This window comes from Oncorhynchus masou, chromosome 18 (genome assembly GCF_036934945.1).
Source record: "Oncorhynchus masou masou isolate Uvic2021 chromosome 18, UVic_Omas_1.1, whole genome shotgun sequence".
Taxonomy (NCBI): domain Eukaryota; kingdom Metazoa; phylum Chordata; class Actinopteri; order Salmoniformes; family Salmonidae; genus Oncorhynchus; species Oncorhynchus masou.
The window spans coordinates 40,235,205-40,249,330 of NC_088229.1; the positions used below are offsets into that span (position 1 = coordinate 40,235,205).

Genomic DNA, 14,126 nt, shown 5'->3' on the forward strand with positions numbered 1-14,126 from the left:
CAGAGAAGATCCAGATCTCAGGGAATTAGACCAAAGTTCTCAATTGGTACAAAATATATAGAGTACTGCACACACTACAATTACTTATGTTTAAAAATAAGCTCAACTGGACACCTTAATGAGGCAGTGAATGAGCTGAGAGAGAAAGCACGCAGGGCATTCTACGCCATTAAAAAGCAAATTGAAATTGAAATATTGGCTAAAATTTGGCTAAATCTAATTGAATATGTCATTGAACGAATTCCACTTTATGGCAGTGAGGTGTGGGGTCCACTTGCAAAACAAGATTTCATCAAATGGGACAGACACCCCATTGAAACTGCATGCAGAGTTCTGTAAGATTCTCCTACATGTCCAGAGGAAAACTACAAACAATGCATGAAGGGCAGAATTAGGCCACTATCCACTAATAATACAAACTCAAAAAAGAGCAATTAAGTTTTGGAAACATTTAAAATACAGTGACCCCCTCTCATATCATTACCAAGCCCTGCAATGCCAAGAGCTGAGCAAAGAAAAGAGTCCCCTCATCTAGCTGGTCCTGGGGCTCACAAACCTGTTCTACTAACACAATGAAGCCTCAAGACCAGAACATCCAATCAATCAGGATAAACCAAATTACAACACAGTCAAAACAAAACTATATTGCTTATTGGGAAACACAAGCACAAACACAAAGCAAAATGCACTGCTATCTGGCCCTAAATCGACATTTCACTCTGGCTAAATATTTGACCATGGTTACAGGCTCAGTGAGCACAGCCTTGCCATTGAGAAGGGTAGACACAGGAAAACCTGGCTCCCTGTAGAGGAAAGGCTGTGCAACCACTGCACAACAGCAGAACCTGAGATGGAGCTGCATTTCCTGACAAAATGTCAAAAATATAAAACAATTAGAGAGTGTCATTTCCCCAAATTTGAAACCCTTATTCAAGGTTTCAAAGACCTCTCTGATGGCTACCCGTCCTGTTGGGTGAGGACGCAGAGAGCTGTGGGTTGGCAGCGCACTGCATTGCTGCCTGCCATAAGATGAGGGACAGTGTCTGACAGACCAATCAACCTGCACATGTACTCTACTGTATGCTTATTGTTACTGTTGAATGTATGGTTATTTTGACCCTTGGTTATTGTTGTTACTGTTGTCCCGTTGACAATTTTGATTCTCATTTTTATATTGTAAATATCCCAAATAAGCTTTGGCAATATCTACATTGTTACGTCATGCCAATAAAGTGAATTGAAAATTGACAGACAGAAAGAGACAGAGACAGAGACAGAGACAGAGAGAGAGAGAGAGAGAGAGAGAGAGAGAGAGAGAGAGAGAGAGAGAGAGAGAGAGAGAGAGAGAGAGAGAGACAGACAGACAGACAGACAGACAGACAGACAGACAGACAGACAGACAGACAGACAGAGACTACTGACTTAGCGAGGGAACTATTGACCTGCTGCTCTCATTGCTGGGGCCACTACATACCCTGGGACTGTCCCATATTCAGTATACTGTACATTACTGTACTGTTAATAGTGACCCTTCCTAGAAGTCAAGGCCCTGACATTCAGCATGCAGAAACCATAGAAAGACACATTGTGGAGATCAGAGTCAACCTTCAACCTCACATCCTCCTCACTGAGCGTCTGTGACACTTTATGGGCAAGTAGAGGTGGCATAGTACCTCTGGGAATCCCTACCAGCTAGCACATTGAGTTCTGAGAACCATATGTTTCTTAGACCTTGGTGAGAGCATAATTGTGCTATGGTTATTTTGCATACAATTGTGCAGGATACCCAGCTAGCACAGAACATTCTGAGAACCATATGTTTCTTAGGGAGTTCAGTACTTCAGCATAACGTTTCCAACAGGCTTCTTCATGATTCTATTTAAAGGCATGTTCTCAGAACATTCAGAGAACGTTAAGGAACAACGTTCTTCTGTGGAAATTTCAGAAAATTTTAGTAACATTCTACAATCGGTGGAAGAATGTTAATTAACACTGTATACATTCCGGGCCATGGACTCTCGAAGGTGTCAAGCCTTCCACGAGGATGCTGGCACATGTTGACTACGATGCTTCCCACAGTATCAAGTTGGCTGGATATCCTTCGGGTTGTGGACCGTTCTTGATACACACGGGGAACCGTTGAACGTGAAAAACCCCAGTGGCATTGCAGTTCTTGACACACTCAAACCTAGTACTAACATACCCCGTTCAAAGGAACTTGAATCTTTTGTGTTACCCATTCACTCTCAATCCATTTCTCAATTGTCTCAAAAATCCTTCTTGAACCCTTCTCCTATAATTTCCACCAGCCCCCCCTCCCCCGCAAACCAAATTAGCATAATAAAATCATCCTCATCAAAATCCGTTTGTTTAAGCTGGAGATATCTGGTTTTATTTTTGCATGGTGCTGCATCGCCATCCACCGCGTCCGCCGATGTCGCCATTCGGCATCTGCAGTGAAAGCGGTGTGTTTGTCAAGACCGTAAGACCTCCGGAAAATCAATCTTCTCATGGAAACGTCTAAAGCGCCCGAACGGTTTGGCCTAGAAACGATGATGATCCCTCTCGACTCTCACAAACACGATGGCGTTCTCCGTTTTGCTCTGCGACCCCGCGAGCGGGACTTGTGTGAAGTCGGGCACAGCCTCTTCAGCCAACTTCTGTCTGCAGCGTCCGGACAGTTTGGGCTACACACTAATACGGCCCCTCGGTGGAAAGGTGAGACTCTCACGAACACGTACCTGTCAGTTGTTTTGCTCACAACCCCATAAGACTTGTCTGAAGGTCCCCGGTACTCATTTTAAAAAATGATTGGAAGTACTGTACAGTATATATGGAGATAGTTTAGTGCCTAAAATAAGGGGTTAAATACATGTAAAAAAAAAACATAAAAATTGTTTCCTGGTCTTTCTTATCTCAGATATACTGTAGGATCGACACTTTGGGGGACTATCTGTTGTTCCGTGTAGTGAATCTGTTATTCAATGCATTTCTTTGGGCTACTAGCAGTAATTCAATGTTTCATCAATATAGATTTTTTGATACCTTGAGTTGTCTTAAAATTCAAAATCAAATAGCTAAATTATCCTTGTCATGACCATCTTAAAACAATTCTATATGTTAGCTTAGAACCCCCCCCCCCCACCTCCCCACCCCCTCAACTTAGACAGGGCTAAAACTCTAGAGGGTTTCCTCTCCTTCATCTACACTGACTGAAGTGGATTTAACATGAGACATCAATAAGGGATCTTAGCTTTCGCCTGGATTCACCTGGTCAGTCTATGTCATTGAAAGAGCAGGTGTTCCTAATGTTGTCTTACACTCAGTGTATATTTCCACACTATGAGGTCGTAATAACACTGTGGAATTGTGAACATTATAATAATGACCTTTTAGTGTAAGAGTTTCAGCCTGTTTTAGTGGGATGGAGTTTTGGAGAGTACCAAACCTCTCTGACAATAACAGCTAGTTTTCAGTTTTCCCCTTTCCACTCAGACCACTTCCAGATAGTCCTAGCAAAAATCTTGCTTGATAAATAGCTCTTTGCTAAGTAGCTATTTTTGTTTCTTTTTGACCATTTTAATTGAAAACAATCACAGTAAGGTACTTAATTATTGAGCAGAAATGATTTGATATTAAGATAAAAATGGCTGTATTGGACCTTTACAGAGATACTTTGGGATTTTGGAAATGTGACCCTTTATCTACTTCCCCAGAGTCAAATAAATGTGTTTTCATGATTAAGCAAATTAATTTCCATGTATCCTATCTGTGTAGTTCTAAACAGTTAACCTAAGCTAGCAGGGTTATAAAGTGTCATTGAAACATTCAGTGAAAGAAGAGAAAAATCTAAATAACCTTTACATTTCATTAAAAACGTTCACAGAATTCAGAGAATGTTCTCAGAACATTATTTAATTACCTTCAAATAACCTACAAATTCCGTTCTCAGAACGTTAATAAAACATCCCAGGAAACCTTTCAGGGAACCATAGTAAAACATTCTTAGAACCTCCCTGCAACCTAAAAATGAACGTTCTCAGAACAGGCAACATTTTCCACTTATGTTCTCCTAACGCTTAAAAATAAATGTTTTATCCGTCAGGAAACGTATGGCTTCATTCCCAGAACCAACGTGAAACCTAAAACGCACGTTCCCACGACTTCCAAGGAATCAAATGTGCTAGCTGGGCTGCATGTGCCGAAGCCAAGGGAAGGGCACTTACTGGAAAGAGATATTAAATCAAGGAAATACAGCGTTATTTTATCATAATGTTGGGCGTTGCGTTAGTAAGTGTATTTTTATCCTGCTGACTTCAATGTCATACAACCAGAGGACCACAATGCTCCTATTGTCTGTACTTAGGAACTTACACCCAGAGCTGGAGACTAGTGGAGAGTTCACAGGGAGGACATTCATCTGGGTCCTGATTCACTTGGAGCTCATCCTGTCGTCCAGCCTGTCTATATGTGTCCACACTCTCCCTGTGTTTTACCCCTGTCCTGTCCCTCACTGATGACATCACCACAGTCAAAGAGTCACTACCATACTAGGGCCCAGAGATGCATTCAATTAAGTGTTTTATTTGATGACGTACAAGAGCGATGCGCTGTATCTAAAGGTTGAAACACTTACAATTAGTTCAGGAATTGAAGCCAGTTTGCCTCAGGGCGCATAAAGGTAAACATTCAAATCATATTCTCATAATATGTGCTGTCTGACTTTTTCCTAACCCCATGTTTTCTCTCTATTTTCCCCCCTAACAGCATGTTTTCACCATGGACCCTACCAATGTGGAGAACGGACGGGGGAAGGTTCCTCACGACCCCAGCCTCCCCTTTGCGAGCACCTTTATTGGTAGGTCCTGTCCTCTTTGTTGTTACATAGTGTGTTTATTTCAGTGCTACAAGCGGAGAGAGGTTATTGGCTCTGGGAGATACACTGCAGCGAGGGTGTTCCTCTTTTGTTGTCATTCGACATTTCGCTCGTGAAATAAGTGACGTATTGCATCGACATGCCGGGGTGAAAAGTAGTGCGTGTGTGTGTCTTCCCACCCCGCCTCGATCCACTTTACGCCTGAACCCCACAAACCTGAGGATCTGTCCCAAGATGCATTTCATCTGGCAGGCAGACACACAGGGACGGCCAAAGGCCCAGCAGAACATTGGACTGATACACTGATATACAGACAAATAACCCTACAAAAACAAAGACATACAGTATTCCACCAAAGCTCACTCACATACACTGTGTGAAGCTAGCGTGGAAAAAACCCACACTAAACATAGACACGCACACTAACATAATGCAGATGCAAGTTACGTACATGTTTTACACTGTTGCATCCCACACATATATTATCCTCTCTGTTCCTTCTGAAGGGACCTTCTAGTCAGGATGAAGGAGTTGCTGCTGTCAAACTTTTTATTTCGGGGTTTCAATGGGTAGATGAGAGAGAGAGAGAGAGAGAGAGAGAGAGAGAGAGAGAGAGAGAGAGAGAGAGAAAGAGAGAGAGAGAGAGAGAGAGAGAGAGGGAGAGAGACAGAGACAGAGGCAGAGAGAGAGAGCATATTTGTCATGGCCGTTGAGTTCCACGTTTGCAAAGAGAGCTCTTTGGCAGGAGGAGGACATGGAGGTCAGACACCCTTATTCCTTCCCTCCTCCTCACAAACACACACATAAGCCCTGATGTATCTCTGCATCTCCGCTATCTCTGGGGTCAGCTATCATAAGAAGCTATTGCCTTTCGGTGGAGCCAAAGTCTGTATTAATCACACAGCTCAGAACGCGGTGGAACTAGGCCCCAGACTGCCTATCTGTTTGTGCATACTCAGGGGTGTAAGGCATCCCCACTGTCTCTGCTATTACAATTCAGCTCCTTGGCTGGGATACGATCATTGGAGCCATAGACACATACACATACACACACGCACAGGCACGCACACGCACACGCACACGCACACGCACAGGCACGCACACACACACACACACACACACACACACACACACACACACACACACACACACACACACACACACACACACACACACACAAACACACACACACAGGCACATACATCCTCAGTCAGTGAAGTGATGACAGGGCTTAGGGAGCAGTGCTCTACCTGTGACATGGCTAATTTAGGCGAAGATACTCTTGTTAGGAACAGAACCTGAGCTCTTTATCATGCAGAGCAGGGATACTGTAGCATCTCATCTGATCCTAGTTCATTTGGGGATGCTGTCTGATTCAGTGGGAGACACTGTTACAGACGGGTGATCTGATCTCTGTTCAGTCTATGAACCTTCTCTAGGGAAGCAGGACATGTGGTTTGGGGTTCAGGAGGGGGTAGTGTTTCACTATGTTGGCCACTTTTGCATTTCTCTCATCATGCAAGTTCTTCCCTGCCGTTCCTTATTTCCTCATCCTTCCACATCTCCTTTCTTTTCTGTCCGCTTCCCATTGTCCCCCCTCCCTCTCCCCACTCTTCTCCTCTCCTTTAATCCTCTCTGTTGTCTTCTCTTTTTCTTTTCTGTCTCTGCTACCCCCCCCCCCCCTCCGCTCCCCCTCCATCCTGCTCGCCCTGTCTGTTCTCAGGTGGGGAGCTTTACACAGGGCTGACTGCAGACTTCCTGGGTAGAGACTCAGTGATCTTCCGTAGTCTGGGAGGTCGCTCCACCATGAGGACTGAGACGGACCAGAAACTACTGCACGGTGCTGGAACTGTATTGTACTCACTGCCCACAATGAATACACACCTAAAACAAATACATTATAGACATATTTTATACAACTTGGTTCTTACAACTAAGTCAAACTAATTCCTGTTCTCTCTCTCGCTCTCGCTCTCTTTCCGCTCCCCCCCCTCTCTCTCTCTGTCTCCTTCCCTCTCTCCCTCTCTCCAGATCCTAAGTTTGTTGCGGCCCACCTCATCCCTGATAACGATGACCGTGACAATGACAAGGTGTACTTCTTCTTCACGGAGAAGGCCATGGAGGCCGGAGACAGGGAGGGAGCCATCCACACCCGCGTGGGACGAGTATGTGCGGTAAGGGAACCATACATTCTCATGATTTATTATTGACTCTGGTGCCTGATGGTTCATTCTCCAGGTCAGCCTTCAACCCCTCTTAGACCATGTCATGATCTGGGGCTATGGGAACTGGATCATGGCTGTGGGTGATTTCCACAGTAGGGCTTCAGCCTTGACATAGTGAGAGTTTAACATTTCTCTGCGGGGAGCTGTGATTGTAGTATTGCCTTACAGAGAGGGTCTGTAATGATTAATCCAGGCCACAGAGGCAGATGGAGAGGGAGAGACAAGCGTCCGGCTGGCGGGCTGGGGGAGCTGACATTCCCCAGCAATTGGCGTCTCTCTATGTCCATACACACACAGCTGTCGGATGTGCTCTGGTATGTAGAGTCAGAGCGTGCATAACTCCCATCTCTCTCACACAGTCATACATCCTTTCTGACATGCATACGCACGTGCACATGCACGCACACCACAGCTAACTACAGGTGTCCCCAAGAGACTCTGCTCCGGAGTCGAGACAATAGAGTAGCGTTCCTATGCTCACACTTATAAGTGTATGGTTCACATGCACACGCACGCATGCACGCACGCACACGCACATACACACACACACACGCACGCACGCACAGGCCCGTCAATCCCCCTCAAAATATCTCTCCATACGTATACAGTGTATTTCTTCCCCTGTACTCCTCCCCAAGGCATTGTTAAACACTGTCTGTTATTATCAGCTCCACCAGAACAGAACCAGATCCTGCCAAGAAAACAAGAAAGCAATTATCTGTGTTTGATCTGATCCCGGACAGCTTACACAGCCCTGGTGTCTATTAAACAACCATGTCTGCCTGTACGCTAGCTCTACCATGATACTGTACAATACAGTTTGGAGGAGAAGAAAAGCTCCTGTGATTATATCTCCACAACCCGTGCTCTCTGGCATCCCCGCTGTCCAGCGTGTGGTTGTAGAAGGGCTTACGAGACAACTTTCCCACAGGAGAGGCCAGCCAGCGGTAGTTAGCCGTGTGCTCCTGTGATGTTGTGTGAATGTGCTCTACAGGTGCTCTGCTCTGCTCTTTATGTGTCCTGCTGCTGAATAGATAATGGCTATTCTTTGTTTGCCTCGTATTGAGAATGATACTGTATGTCTAGACAGTGTGAGCCACTAGGCTCACTCTCTCTGTCTCTCTCTGTCTCTCTCTGTCTCTCTCTGTCTCTCTCTGTCTCTCTCTGTCTCTGTCTCTCTGTCTCTGTCTCTCTGTCTCTGTCTCTCTGTCTCTGTCTCTCTCTCTCTCTCTCTCTCTCTCTCTCTCTCTCTCTCTCTCTGTCTCTGTCTCTCTCTGTCTCTCTCTATCTCTCTCTCTCTCTCTCTCTCTCTCTCTCTCTCTGTCTCTCTCTATCTGTCTCTGTCTCGCTCTCTCTCTCTCTGTCTCTCTCTGTCTCTGTCTCTCTCTCTCTCTGTCTCTCTCTGTCTCTCTCTGTCTCTCTCTATCTCTGTCTCTCTCTCTCTCTCTCTCTCTGTCTCTATCTCTGTCTCTGTCTCTCTCGCTCTCTCTTGGTCACTCGCTCTCTTCCCTTACAGAGAATGGAGTGTTTGGATATTCTCCGGGGTAAGGTGTGTGTGTTCTCTGCATGATAGAGATGCGTTGGTGACGGTGGTGACGATCACTGTGATGGTGGTGTGTTTGTCTGTGTCCCCCTGCAGAATGACGCAGGTGGACAGAGAGTTCTGGTGAATAAATGGAGCACCTTCATCAAGGCCAGGCTGGTGTGTTCTGTACCCGGGCCTCATGGAATCAACACACACTTCGACGAGCTGGGTGAGACACACACCTCACACTTGCACAAATCATTTATGCAAATAATTTACCCTTGCAGGCACAACATTTGAACACAAAAGTGCTCTGTATTTCACAGAGGGTATTTTCCTGCTCAAAGGCAAGGATGAGAAGAACCCAGATGTTTATGCCATCTTCAGCACCATCAGGTGAGCGCCACACACACACATGGTTGCACACATCCACAGCTCCGTCTAGGAATTTGAGAGCGGCTACATTTCTCCGGCTCCATCACTCGGCCGTTTACCAAAACAAGCGTCAGTGCGGCCATTTTGTTGTGTTTCGAGTCCCAGTCTGTAGCTTTAACATGTACCATAGAGGAAATCAACCTTGGCGAAGTCAGTCACTGACATTATACGCTCCTCTCTCCCCTAGTAACGTGTTCCAGGGCTTTGCAGTGTGCGTGTATCGTATGGCAGACATCCGGGAAGCCTTCAATGGGCCGTTTGCGCACAAGGAGGGACCTGACTACCAGTGGGGGGCATACGAGGGCAGAGTGCCCTATCCAAGACCTGGGGTGGTGAGTAGTACCCTCAGAATAACCTACTGCAGGCTACTGTGCCGTGTCGACACAATAGCAATATATTTCAGCCTCCTAGTCAGCTTGCTTGTGTGAGAGAGAGAGCAGGTGTTCAAACCGGAGAGAGAGAGAGAGAGAGAGAGAGAGAGAGAGAGAGAGAGAGAGAGAGAGAGAGAGAGAAAAGAGCGGGATAAACTCCAACAGAGGGATAAAGAGCTAGTCCAGCTGAGACCTTGTGGTTTCTGTTGGTCCTCCTGGTTTTCCTCTCCCCTCAGCAACTCTGTCTCATGTTCTCCTCTCATCCGCATCGCTGTAATTTAGCCTCATTTAGGGCCCTAGTGTCAGAGCAGAGTCTGTGGTTTTACTCCACACACACAGGCCTGATTAAGAAGAATGTCCTGGCCCAGAACAACCCAGAGAGAGAGAGAGAGAGGGAAGGAGGAAGGGAGAGCGAGAAACCTCACTATAAACCCCTGCCATCAAGTCACTCAGGGTTCTACCCTCACCCTTCTCTCTTCCAAACACTTTGAATGAAAACTCACTGGAAAGGTTAAGAGAAGAAGACACAATGGAAGCAATCTCACCTGGATTCCTGTCCAAGGATTCTGTCCAGCCTTCAGCTCCATTCACCAACAGAGCCTGGTTTTAGCTTGTTGTAGTTGACTCTGATATCCCACAGCCTGGGCTCAGCCCTCCCCAGGTCTACCCTCCCTCACATTGTTACTGTAAGGCTCTACCGGGGTTATCTAAATGGTCGTATACCGACACTTTCCTTATGCTGGTAGGGCGCCATAGGGTGCCATTTTGGCCAGCTATCTCTGTTTTGCACTGTGGAGTCATGTGGCTGTCATCTCCGACCGCTAACAGAGAAGACTGTACTGTTTCTGAAGGCTATTGTGTAATTGTGCACTTTGCTGTGATTTAGCGCTTAGTGGCTGTGCACACTTAGTAGATATGGTAGATGAAATGTAGATAGAAATTCCCCCCTGTTTTCACTTAGTGTAGCTCTTTCCAATGATTGCAAGCGGTTAGAGTGCTTAGTTACTGCTCGGTCAGACATCAGCGTTGGGATCAGTTCCTCACGAATTCCAGTCAATTCAGGAATTTAAATAGGCTTCTGTGGTGAAATTCCATGTCAATTCCAACCTACACGAACTGAAATAATATGTTTCGACGCTGTCAAAAATGCCTAATGGTTCGTCAATGTTGTGGCAGGATTTGACGAAATCTTCTCAAGCACAGCGTTGAATAGGACTCCCAGCTAAAACATTGTCAGGGAGTCACAGGACAACACATTCCTAACTTACAACATGACATATCAGGTGACCTCTAAAAACGCCGCTGCGTAAAGCGTTCATGTCACATTCCCCGAAAACCCTTTTACGTTTCAGACAAATCATGTTTTTTTCGTGACATGATTACCTAAGAGCTCCTCTCTCTCTCTCTCTCTCTCTCTCTCTCTCTCTCCTCCTGTCTCCAGTGTCCCAGTAAAATAACCAACCAGCCTGGCAGACAGTTTGGCAGTACCAAGGACTTCCCAGACACAGTGCTTCAGTTTGCCCGGGGCCACCCCTTGATGTGGCGCCCGGTGTACCCAGCCATGAGGCAGCCTGTGCTGATCAAGGCCAACGTGCCCTACCGCCTCAAACAAATCGTGGTGGACCGCGTGGAGGCTGAGGACGGACAGTATGACGTCATGTTCATAGGAACAGGTCGGTCACAAATATTTCCCACGTAGCCGTTTTCTGTCGTTAGACATAGCGGTGACTGGTTAGGAAACCTGTTTTGTCTTGTGATTGCTCAGTTGACCGTTTTTTTTTTTAACCCTCGACCCCAGACACAGGCACGGTGCTGAAGGTCATCGCCCTGCGCAGCGGCAACTCTCTGGACACAGAGGAGGTCACTCTGGAGGAGCTGCAGGTCTTTAAGGTAACTAGATAACGTCGTACTTCTCCTCCTCCTCCTCCTCCTCCTCCTCCTCCTCCTCCTCTTCCTCCTCCTCCTCCTCCGCTTCATATCCCCACTGTCTATTTCAAAACCAAACCCTTTCACAAAGGCTGAATGCGAATTAAATGTAACATTCTCATTTCTATCAAGGTGCCAACTCCCATTACCTCTTTGGACATCTCAGTTAAAAGGGTGAGGAAATGTTCATTCTTTGTCCCAGTTCACATTTATTTCGAAAATGCCAGAACGCACTGAAGCTTTATGATAAATCCTATAGCCTAGACTTTCCATTCTCATTCTCTGCTTGTACTCTGATCCCTTTCCCCACAAAGCAAGCCCTGTTCGTGGGTTCTCCATTGGGTGTGGCTCAGCTGAGGCTCCACAGGTGTGAGACGTATGGGAAGGCCTGTGCTGAGTGCTGCCTGGCCAGAGACCCCTACTGCGCCTGGGACGGCACCTCCTGCACCCGCTACACCTCGCTCAGCAAACGCCGCTATCGCCGTCAGGACATCAGGCACGGCAACCCGGCCCTGCAGTGTATGGACCAGAACCTCAGTGGTGAGAGAGGGGGAAGAGGGGGGTGGGCCGGCCAACTTGGCTCTGCAGTGTATGGACCAGAACCTCAGTGGTGAGAGAGGGGGAAGAGGGGGTGGGCCGGCCAACTTGGCTCTGCAGTGTATGGACCAGAACCTCAGTGGTGAGAGAGGCGGAGGGAGAGGGAGGAGAGGAGGGTGGAACGAGGGAGTGAGGGGTGGGGGGAGAAAGGGGTATCGGGGGAGAGAAAGAGGGAGACAGCGAGAGTGTGGGGCAGTGACTTAAAGAGAAAGGGGGTGGTGGAGAAAAAAAGGAAGAGAGAGAGGGAAATAAAGAGAAACGATTTGTAAAAAGGAAGGAATGTGGAAAGGAATTAAAAAGGAGTGAAGATGATAGAGTATGTGAAAATTAGATACAGTTCTGAGACAACAAGCCAAGTGCCCCTGTGGGAAAGTAGGGCACGCTAATATCCTGTTGAGAAATGGTTATTACAATGGTGTGTATACTGAGGGGTGGGGGTGGGGGTCTGGCTGTGACTGTCATGGTGGCCAAGCGGAAATGAACCCAGAGTATTTGTTCCTGGAGGTCACAGAGGTCAAACTCGTCCATTGAGAAGCAGTTGACTCTGAGAGGTGAGGGAGGACAAACACCGGGTCTTTATCCCAAATGACACCCTGTTCCCTACATAGTGCACTACTTTTGACCAGGTCTCTGTAAACAGCTTATAGGTTGCACGACCCAAGGCCAGTATAAATCATGTGTAGTGTATATTGTATAGCCCAATGTCAGGTCTAGAGGAAAGTTGTCAGCTGGAATTCAAGCTGTGTTTGACTGAGGCGTGATGTCCATGTCTATCCCTCTGTAGGGACCCAGAGGGATTACAACATGAAACATGCTTTATGTTAAACAACTCTCATTTGTATATACTGTTACACAGACATTTAACACAACCTAGAAACACAGACGATCTCAAATATGCACACGGTGTGCTGTATTTTGCTTCCTTGTATGAAACACACTTGAAATGCACACACATACTGGTAATGCTGTATAGGAAATTACATTACACACACACATCTTGGGCTGAAGGAGAGGGTCGTCATTTGAAGGACCTTTGAATTGACCAAGTTAATGTTTTGTTTACGGAGAAACTTCACCTCACCTGCGCTGAGACGACAGATCCTCGTCGGTCTGTCATCGTGTGAGAGAGGGGAGCGTCGCTTGAAAAGACAGAAGTCTGTAGCAGTCAGAGGAGCGGAGGATGTGTTTGCTCACCTGAAGATGTGCATGAGGGGTGATGAAAGTTCTCTCTCAGGTCAAGGAGTGGCTTCGCTTTGGATTGAGTTACGCTGACATTGAATAAAGACGCTAAGAAGGGAGATTTGGTGTCGGCCAGAGCTGAAGATGGCACCACCAAAGTCACAGGGCCTACTTGAGACCCCAACATGCTCTGCAGACCGCAGTTTTCAGTGTATGTGGTTTAATGCCTATTGTACCTATTGTGTGTTGCAGTGGAGGGGTTGGATGTGACAGAGGAAAGGGTTGTGTACGGGACAGAGAACAACAGCACCTTCCTGGAGTGTGTCCCCCGCTCCCCCCAGGCCACCGTCACATGGCTGCTCCAACGGGACGACCGCAAGGAGGAGGTGAGATAGAGAGTGTGTGAGAGACAGAGGTGGAGGGATTGCGAGAGTGTTAGAGAGTGAGGCAGAGGGAGAGAGAGAGAGAGAGTCTGACGGAGGACAGAGCGAGAGATGGAGCAATACGGGGTATGAGAGAGAAAGAGAACTAGGGAAGAAACTGAAACGAGAGGGCCGAGTCAGTACTTCAGAGGACGATTTAAGGGGGTGTTTGAGAGAGACTGAGAAATGGGAAGTTTTAGTAGGAGCGGGAGTGAAGTCAGGTCCACTCCTGCTCAGTGACCTGTGACATGTACAGTAAAGCTCCAGTTTCTCCCATGCCAGGGTATCTGCGGCTTCCCGAGGCTTAAACGAGTGTTTCAGTCAAGCATGTAAGTACAGTATTAAGGCATTAGAGCAGCTCTCTATTTCCCACCAAATAATCGTTGGCTCTCAGCTGTTCATTTGGAGAGAACAGGCTGCCTTGTTTGCTTTGGCACGCAACACATGCCCTGGCAGAGAGATCGGACGAAAAAACAAGAGTTGATGAATTTCATGGCAAAATTTTTCTTAGCCACCCAAGCTGAGAAAAGAACACAAAAAAAACACAAAAAAAGCGCAGCTCCCCATCTC

General features: G+C 46.8%; 1 protein-coding gene across 1 annotated transcript in view; it reads left to right on the plus strand.

Annotated features, from left to right (window-relative positions):
• Positions 1–14,126, plus strand: part of LOC135504589 (semaphorin-3G-like) — a 58,520-nt gene that overhangs the window by 42,279 nt on the left and 2,115 nt on the right. The window contains exons 5-15 of the mRNA XM_064923305.1: positions 4,768–4,858; positions 6,600–6,716; positions 6,908–7,050; positions 8,741–8,855; positions 8,953–9,022; positions 9,249–9,393; positions 10,874–11,105; positions 11,231–11,322; positions 11,491–11,532; positions 11,673–11,898; positions 13,387–13,520. Of these exons, the coding sequence (XP_064779377.1) occupies positions 4,768–4,858; positions 6,600–6,716; positions 6,908–7,050; positions 8,741–8,855; positions 8,953–9,022; positions 9,249–9,393; positions 10,874–11,105; positions 11,231–11,322; positions 11,491–11,532; positions 11,673–11,898; positions 13,387–13,520 (1,407 nt within the window). The remainder of the gene's footprint in view (positions 1–4,767; positions 4,859–6,599; positions 6,717–6,907; positions 7,051–8,740; positions 8,856–8,952; positions 9,023–9,248; positions 9,394–10,873; positions 11,106–11,230; positions 11,323–11,490; positions 11,533–11,672; positions 11,899–13,386; positions 13,521–14,126) is intronic.